We start from the raw sequence: 9,745 nt of genomic DNA on the forward strand, positions 1-9,745 counted from the left end.
ATGAACAGCGTCATCAGCTTTCTACTGCAGTTTCTAATTCCTTGGAATGAAAAATTGTTCAAAGTACATTTTCATTTGAAATACAAAGTAGCTTTGTAGCATGCTGTCTTAACTCTGGGGAACTTCTACCTCTCTCCTTAGTTGGTCTCATATTTTCTAGTGTAGGATTTTCTTTGATATCCTCCAGCTCTGCTAATATAGTACTTCCTTTGATGACTTCTGAGGGGGTCTCTTAGCAGCTCTTTTCATCTGCCATAATACAAGGTAAAACAGGGTCAGTGAAATAGCCTGCAGTACCCCATTCATTTCCTTGCATGAATTTGCATTAATGACTTTTTTTTTAAACATTTTGTTCACAATTTGTACATTCAAATTACACTTGTTATATCTTCTGACATGAAATAAAATCTGAATTGGAGACACCTTTTCACATTTGTATGCTTTTTCCCAGAGGTTGTCACAGCAGAAGAGCAGGAGCACACTGTGGAGGTGGAAGATGAAGGCTGGGTCCCAAACCTAAAACTCTTCCCAGCTGTCTGTCACACAGCTCCACTTCCTGATGTGGACGGGGCCATTCTCTTCTGATCACAGGCAGTGGAAGTTGATCCACCGCAGGGCCTTTCCTTCTGGCTCAAAGATGTTTCAAAAACATCTTATTCAAAAGTTTCACTTATTCTAGCCAGTTTTTTGTCCCTCAAACTGACTCCTCAAGGGGGAACACAGGTGATTTGATTCCATAAATCTCCTTAGCAGGGCTACAGGATTCAGGTTGTCTCAAGAAACAGGGATAGGGAGTGAGGAACCAAGAAACTTCCCCTCCTTCACGATCCCTCTCGACACGGGTTTTCAGAGAGGAAACTTTTACCAAGAAGCACATGGCCTTAGTGAGAAGCCAGATGAGTCAGACTCAGCCACAAAAGCAGGCTGGCATTTCCATACCTTTGCTGTGGCCTGTAGTCGTTACATTAAATGCCGCAGCTTCTCTCTTCCCTCTGCTGCCACCTTCATCCTTCTGGGCAGGGACCTTAGGCTCCTGAGAGGGCAGGCCTCAAACACCAAGAAACTGCTGCTCTCCCAATCTTCATACTGGCCAACAAGCTAAACCAGGGGAAGGTGGACCAAGATGCAGAAATGTCTTGGATGGGAAAGATGAAACAGGGTCAATGGAAAGAGTCTGCAACACCCCATTCATTTCAATGCACGGGTGCCAGGGAGTTTTTATTTTTTACAACATATTCAGAATTTGGATACTCAAATGACTGCTTATATAGTTCTGGGACACTTAAAGAGAAGGGTTGTGATGAGTGAAACAAGAGAGTGAGAAGATACTGTCACAGAGGGGCAATAAAGTAGAATATTCTATTATTAGTAAGGACCAAAGGTAGCTTATCACTATAATATATTGCAGATTGTTTATATATCCTATACTGATATAACCAAATAAAGTAGATCTTAACTTGGGGGTTGGATGCCGGCTGGTGGTCCATGAATAGATGTTAAAGGGAAAGAGATTACGTCTTAATTTCAATAAATTAGTTTTCTTTATGATCCTATGCATTTTATATCTTTAAACATCATTCTAAGAAGGGGCCTGAAGGCTTCACAAAACTGCTAAAAGGGGCTTTGATACAAGAAAGATTAAGAACCCTTATATTAAATACTGATTTGTAATTGTTTTCTTCTCAACAAGAATCAGTGACTAATACTTTCATCAGAAATATCTTATCACTTATTAGAAAAAGACCTTGTTAGCAAGAATTGATGATTCTCTTAGTTTCTCAAAGCAATTCTACATTTATATTACAAGGATCTGTGGGCTCCCCCAACACTGATATAGACGACACCCTTTCTTTGACTTCATAGATAATTTTTGAGATTTGATATGACTGCCACAGTCAACCTAATGATAAGTCTCTCCAGACTTAGAATGGACCGTCATTGACTTGTACTGGTGCTCTCCTGGCTTAGCCTTTGAGAACTTGATTTTTAAAATAATCTTAGCCCAAGATTTATCACTACTTTCCAGTAAAAGAAGTCAGCTAATGCTATTTCCCCAAAATTTCTTAATTCAGGTTTTCAAACTAAGAATTTTTTTTTAATGTAGGTAAGGTCTAATCTAAGAATTCTTAAATCTAGTCTAAGGGGATTCTGAATTTGTTTTTCATATTTTGTTAACTATTTCAGCATAATAGATTTCCCTTGTAATCCTAAGTATTTTATTTCATGCACTTAATAGTTAATATTAAATTAATAATAAAATTTCATGCACTAAGAAGGATCTAAGATCAAGGAAGTATCTGCCATCGAAATGTATAAAACAGATTTCCAGCTACTTGTTTTGTATCTTCTTGTTAACAAACTAGTAACTATTTCATTTTTGTAATGACAGAAACACCAGAAATGGTTCTACCTGAAATATCATCTTTGAAAACAGTGAAAATACATTAGTCCTGTTATATACCTTTCCATCCACCACCCAAAAAAGCATAATCCTAGAGTTTTTCATAAGTAGTAACTAAATGAAGGAACACAAAGAAAGGGAACTGTGATTCCAAACAAATGCTTTAGGTCTGTGAATCACATTAAGTTGTGGTAGAGGAATGAAGGATGAGGTAGAGGAAGGGGAAACAGGGTCAGGCTTTGGAAAGAATCAGTAGCAGGCGGCCAAAGTGGAAGTGAGATTGGGAGAAATGAGAAATACAAGGACTGGTAGTAGGATACTAGGTCAGGAAATGGGCAGATAAGCAGGAATTCTCAATTCCAGAACTAAGGAGCAGTAACACTAGGCAAGGGGGTCAGGATCCCAGGAAACAGCGTTCAGCATCCAAATAAACCATGTGAGCACCAGTCATGCCAATGAGGGTGCCTCAACACAAAATAAGCATTCATAATGATAAATTCCATAGATTTTTATTAAGTGCTCAAGCGCCTAATATGTGCGAGACATGACGTGGAGATACTAAGATGAAACACCACACAGTGCCTGCCCCCAGGGAGCTTACAATCTAGTCATGGGGACATGACATGAATGATATATATGTGTAATGTACACAAGACGGTGTGATCATCGTGATAACGGTGGCAACTGGTAAAGCGAAGGATCTCATATATATTCCTTGTTAATTCCAGTGTACGGACAGCCAAATGAGTTTCTCTGGGCTGCACAGGCAGAGGGAAGAGCAAACCTTGACCTAAAGGATATTTAAGGCAGAAATGTCTTCGGGAGAGAAGATGGGGCTGGTCAGAGGAGAGAGAGCTGGCCAGGAACAAGGAAGACTTTGTGAAGTCTCACCTTTTATACAAACTGGCTGTGTGAACCTGAATAACTTCTCAGTGCTCTGGGTGGCTCTAAGACTGTAAGTTAGAGAGGAGGTGCTGGCAGATGTTGGTAGACATCCTGGGAATTCCCTCTGCTAATAAAATCCCAGATCCAGTCTCCTCCTAGGATGACCATGGGGTGAGGGATATCACCTTGAAGTAGTCTACTTACTCCATGGATATCCTCACGATAGCTAGAGAACTCAGAGAAGGACCACAGCATGGGTCTGCAGTGAACCTAAAGGAGGCAAGGACAAGAGTTGTAGAGTGTGACCGGGCACATAGAGTAAGGGATGGAGGGCAGCAGGATGCATCTTTGGCTAGAGTATCCATCTCAGGGAGATCAGAGATACACTGGAGTTCCCTTTTAGAATTCTAACTTGTAGCAACAGGGTTAGTTAAAACTCAATCTGAATATAATACATATTCCTTGAGATTAATAAAATAAATTTTATTTATCCTATCTGAAGTAGAACTAAAAATCGAGTAAAGAATTCATACTTCAGACAAAGTCTGCAGAATATTTTTTTTAATGTTGTATGTTTGAAGAGTGGCTTAAGGGACATCATAAGGAAATGTTTGATCAGAAAAGATCACCACACCATAAATTTTCAGCTGGAAGGAAATTTACAGGTGACCTAGTTCAAGATCCTCATTTTACAAATGAGGAAGATAAAACCGAGAGAAAGGGATGATAGGAAAATGAGGTCCAGCCAAGTTAAGAGTTGTCCAAGGTCCCACAGATACTAAGTGGAAAAGCCAGGATTTGAACCTACATCTTCTGCCTCCAAATCTAACTCCTTTCCCACTGTGTCATGCTAAGGTGGGTCCATCGTGTAGCAAGAAGGAATGATAAGATGGACAGCCTACATACTCTGCTAATACACACTGAAAGGAATGCCTAAAGGACAATCTCCAATATATTGAATAGATTGCTCGTGAAGGACCCTATGGAAGGGAAGAGACCAGATCTGCACAGAATGAGGAGGCATTAGGTGGTTTATAATCTGGACTGTTAGCAGAAAAATTCTCAACAATGAGACCCCAAAGTCATTATGGTATGCAATGTCATAAAATAATTTTAATCTTTTAAATCGTAAGAAAAAATGAAGGAGGCATGAAACTCAGATACAGGAACACTTCTCTATTATAAATATACATAGCTGTTGACAACACCCTTGCACAGCAAATCAATCTCCTTTAAAAATAAGATTTGATAGGCTTTCTAAAGACAGGATTTTAGATGTTATTAAATGAGTGGTTGTTGAAATTCTTCACTTTTCCCCATTTCTTTTATAGAAGGACCACTCATATCAAAGATCAGTGTGTCTAAAAAGTTCAGTGTGTGATACAACCTCCTTGGGTACTGAATGCCAAATACGTGGAATGCCGCAATGAGAGCAGCCAGGGCCATAGTGCAGTCATCGACTTGGGTCAGTTTCTCTTTTTCAAGATACAGAGTAAATTCACAAGCATTGATGTTGAAGGGGTTTTTAACTTTTAAGATTGGTGTCGACACTTGCACCTGGAATGAAAAAGAAAAAAAAGGAAATTAAGGGATTATTTCATATTAGCATGTTCAAGAAGTAGACTATATTGCTATCTGAACTGGATTATTGTAGGAAACAATCTGAATGAATTATTAAACCAGATGGTAAACTTGGCAAAACAAATCCCATGGAATGAGAAGTGGTTTTGATTACTTGTTTTACTTTTTTTTTTCAGTATGTCAAAGTTTCTTTTATTTTATCCTCATGAAAATGGGTACTCACAAGCAAGTGTTACAGCTAGCAAGCAAGTACCACTTGTTTTACTTTAAAGCAACTATTTTCAAAATTTTTGATTTCTAGACTCTTTTGCACTCTTAAAAATTACTGAAGACCCCAAAGAGTTTTAGTTTATGTGGGTTGTATTTATCTACGTGTCTTGATCTGTCTTAAAAATTAAAATTAGCAAAATTTTAAAATACTGATTAATTCATTTAAAATAACCATCAACAATAACAAAAATAAATAAATTGCTAAAAAATAAATACAATTTTATGAAAAACAACTTTTCCAATGACAAAAAATTAGTGAAAAGAGTGTTATTGTTTTATATTTTTTTCCAAATATCTTTAATGTCTAGCTTAGAAGACAGCTGGATTATCTTATCTGTTTCTCTTGTTAAATCTGCTGTAAGAGTTTGTTTTGGTTGGAGAAAATCCAGCCTGTGTGATATTTCATTGGAAAAAAGGAGGACTATTTTAATAGATAATTTTTGTCATGAAGGATCAAAAAAAAAAGAAAAGCAGCCGTGTATAGTGGATTTAGAAAGACCTGATTTGAATCCCACCCCATACACTTAGCTATATAACTATGGGCAAGTCACTTGATCACTCTGTCCCTCATCTATAAAATAGGAGGGTTGAATATGAGGGACTTTAAGGTCCTTTCCAATTCTATATTGAGGAGCCTTTGAATATGTTATAAAAAAGGACCCAAACAAGACTACGACTGAGAACAAAATCCAAGACCCTCCCATTCTGAATGTCCAATTTCAATCTAAGAAATTGAATTTGCAAAATGTAGTGAAATGAAGTTTTCTGTCTTTAAAAAGACAATAAACAGTCAGTAAACATTCTCCTCAAAATATGCCAATGTTTTATCCTAACTGATATTTTCTGACACATTTGCATACCTCCTCATTCACAACAACAAATAGTGCAGGATCATCACCAAAGACATCTGGTAGAAGTAAACATGTGGCTGTCATCTTCATATCTGTCAAAAGCAAACATGATTATAACCCAAATGAAAACAAAATAGACTTTCTGCTTTCAAACTCTTAAGTTGTTTGTTTTGTTTTTATTTTTTTCCTGAAGCATGTTTTTTGCATATGCCAACAATTTTTTAACCCTTAACTTCTGCTTTAGAATCAATACAGTGAATTGGTTCCAAGGCAAAAGAGTGATAAGGGCAAAGCAATAGGAGTTAACTGACTCGCCCAGGGTCACACAGCTAGAAAATGTCCAAGGCACAGATTTGAACCCAGAATTTCCCGTCTCTTGGCCTGACTTCCACTCCACTTAGCCACCTGCCCCAGAGCCAACAATTCTTTAGGCAAAGTTTTATCTACTCAGTTCCGTTAGGGAAAAAAAAATTAAACAGGGTTGTCTCTAATTAACCTGATTGGTTAAATTGTACCTGATGGGTACTGCATGCTCTGCCACTAATACTCTCTTAGGCTGTTTTTACTAACATTTCAGGATGTCTTCATCTGTAAGTTGCTTCATTCTCTCATGTAACATAGCAGTGATTGGATTTTCCACCACTGAAAAAGAGGTCAGTATATTTTCTGAATAGGTCTCCAAAATCTGTCGTGTTTTCTTATAAATGTCGGTTCTGGTGAGAAGCTGGAATTCTCTGAACAGCTGACAAAAGGGGAAGACAAGGTAATATTAATACCAAGGAAAGCCAGCCAAATATACAAAACTGAGATGTGAACTGATTTTTAGGATCCAATTAGCCTTCAGCCACTGATTTTTGAAGTCTTAGGAGTTTCAAGCCTCCACTACAATCTTTCTCTACCATCGCATCCTAAGATGCAGAGTTCTCAAAAGAGTTCTCTACAAGGCACAAATCCTGGCAGATCTTACCAAGAAAGGGACCTGGGAATAAACTATATGTTGTCTGGGAATTAAACCTCCTATAGATGTTGATTCTTTGGCTTCAGAGGGCCAAGGGACCAAGGAATATGCTAGCTCTTCCAAGACCCTGTCAGAAGATGACAAAAGATCGTCTGTGCTCAAGCACGATATCATCCTGGTTGGATGGGCATCCACCAGCCTTCCCGCGTTCATTTAGCAACATGTTTATATTGAATCCTACTTTAAATCATAGTTAACTTTGTGGCAGACTTTCCAGCATTCTCCAAGCCCTTATCCCTGGAACCTATTGAGGCCAAGTGCTATTGCAGCCTAGGGAATATTGGGTCCACTCCTCTGGTACCTGGAGACTGTGCTCAATTCAAGGAGGAGGAATGGACAAGTATTCAGATTCTCTGGACATCTGGAGGATGTGGAGAGGAACTGGAAAGACCTTTTCACTCATTTAGTCCAAGAGATGAGTTACTGAATAATGCATGTTCATGGTTCTTAGCCTCAAGAGTCCTAAAGGTCTCCTAGTAAATACAATCCTGGAAACTAACCTTTCAGATAGGGAAGAGGGATTTCAAGGAATATGCAAACCTCACACTGCAAAGAACTCTAAGTTCAAGAAATTTGGGAATTTGTTTTCTTTCAAGGTAAGGAAAATGTCAACAGAACACCTCTGGTCAAGAGAAAAAGATTGCACCCATGGTTCTCAGGCCTTGGAGAAGCCGTGACAAGGGCATTAGGGGATGATACTGAAGGTGCAAAGGATTTGGACTATGTAGTCCACTACCAGAGTGAGTTATTTGGATAGTTTTGGGGGTTGGGGTCCCTGGGAACAGGGCTCCCCTGACTAGCAGTCTGCTCCAGGTGTTTGCCTTCAAGGTAAATTCAAACCCTCAGGGTAGCTCTCCATGAAGTTTAAGAGAGATTCACTAGAATGTTGGGCTGTTGGGCATTTAGAAACCCCGAGTTCAGTTTCCTTCCAAGAGGAATTCAGACCCTGACTCTCCTGAGTATGGTGGACTATAAGATCTTGTTAGAAAACAAACAATTTGTTTTTTTTTTAAAGTAAGGAGAATTGAAATTCTTTTAAATTTTATTTTACATTTTAATATTTTTAAATTTAAAAATAAATATAAAATTAAATTTAAATTTTAAATTACATTTTACATATAATTTATTTTAATTTATTATTATTATTCATTTATAATTTTAAAACTAAATCCAGGGGCATCTAGGTGGTTCAGTGGTTAGAGAACAAGGCCTGGGGAAGGAAGGTCCTGGATTCAAGTTTGATCTCAGACACTTCCGAGCTGTATGACTCTGAACAAGTCACTTAACCCCAGTTGCCTAGCCTTTACAGTTCTTCTGATTAGAAACCGATACTTAGTATTGATTCCAAGATGGAAGGTAAGGATTTTAAAAAATAACAGGAATTCTTTCTGTTTTCTGTGTTGTTTATAGGCTCTGGTGAGAACTTTGCATCTTTGGGGAAGAACAAAAAGAGTCTGTCGTGTTCCTTATATTTGAATTTGGAACCTTGAAAACTTGTAGAGGATGTGGGTTTCCTTTAACTCACATAAATGGAGAAATAGTTTTCAACTCTATTCAGAGCTTTTCCCAGAGTAAACTCTTAAGAGGAATATAATAAGCCCAAAAAGAAAGGGATATTTCATTTAATTCCTAAATTCTGCCCCATCCTGTTTGAATCCAGGACCTGATGGACCCCCATCCAGGGTTGCCTTCCACCATAACCAGTAGTCCTACAAATATAGTTTCTCTCACTCATCTCTAGATGGAAAAATCCTTACCCTCAAGATCAAACCATTAGATGCCTACCTTTCGGTAACCAGGCCACTCAGTGGACGTGAAGTCAGATCTGTTTCTAACGTGGCTTCAGACACTTCCTAGCTGTGTGACCTAGGACAAGTCCTTTAGCCTCTGCCTGCCTCAGTTTCCCCAACTATAAAATAGGGACAATCATAGCATCCACCTCTCAAGAGTGTCATGAGGCTCAAATGAGATAATATCTGTAAAATTCTTACTATGGTGTCTGGCACACAGTAGGCACTTAATAAATGTGTATTTCCTTATTTCCCCCTCCCTCTTGTAGATCTTAGTTACAGGAGATTCAGAGGTCATTTGTATGTTTTCGTGATCTCAGTTCTGGTCTGGAGAAAACAAGTATCCCGCCTTCCACGCTGCTTGAGTTGTAGTCAAAGCACTAGAGACTCAAGTTAGTCTAGATCAGTGATCTCTGGACCTGTCAGTCTTCTTGGGACAACATGCAGAATATTCAGCCCAAATATAATAGAATCCTCCTTGTTCCCAAATGATGCTGGAGAATCAGATGACTGGTGCAGCCTAAACCAAGCATCATACGAGAGTTACCCAACTTATTGAATATATTACCTAAAAAAGAAATGTGCTGCATCCAGCCACAGCCAAGAGTCAAACTCTGAGCTAGTGTTCCTTTCCCGAGGATGACCCTACTGTGATGCTTTTAATACATCAAAAGCAAAGAAGTTGCCTGGCAGAGCCAAACGGCTACATGATCAGCCTAAAATTTGGGGACGACCACTTCTGGTTTTCTTGAAATATTTAACTGAATTAAGAGATGATAGATCTGTATGACTGCTTCTTTTAATTAAAATCTTTGCCTTCCATTTTAGAGTCAATACTGTGGATTGGTTCCAAGGCAGAACAGCGGTAAGGACTAGGCAATGGAGGTTAAGTGACTTATCCAGGGTCACCCAGCTAGGAAGTGTCTGAGGCCAGATTGGACCTGAAGAC

The 9,745-nt window shown here is 38.6% G+C and overlaps 1 protein-coding gene across 1 annotated transcript in view; it reads right to left on the reverse strand.

The window, feature by feature from the left end:
• Positions 1-4,542: 4,542 nt before the first annotated feature.
• SAMD3 (sterile alpha motif domain containing 3) overlaps positions 4,543-9,745 on the reverse strand; it is a 70,536-nt gene continuing 65,333 nt past the window's right edge. Inside the window, exons 8-10 of the mRNA XM_044674515.1 lie at positions 6,559-6,730; positions 5,998-6,080; positions 4,543-4,843 (exon numbers count right to left, since the gene is read on the reverse strand). Of these exons, the coding sequence (XP_044530450.1) occupies positions 4,568-4,843; positions 5,998-6,080; positions 6,559-6,730 (531 nt within the window). The 3' untranslated portion in view covers positions 4,543-4,567. The remainder of the gene's footprint in view (positions 4,844-5,997; positions 6,081-6,558; positions 6,731-9,745) is intronic.

The sequence above is a fragment of the Gracilinanus agilis genome, chromosome 4, assembly GCF_016433145.1.
Source record: "Gracilinanus agilis isolate LMUSP501 chromosome 4, AgileGrace, whole genome shotgun sequence".
Lineage (NCBI taxonomy): Eukaryota > Metazoa > Chordata > Mammalia > Didelphimorphia > Didelphidae > Gracilinanus > Gracilinanus agilis.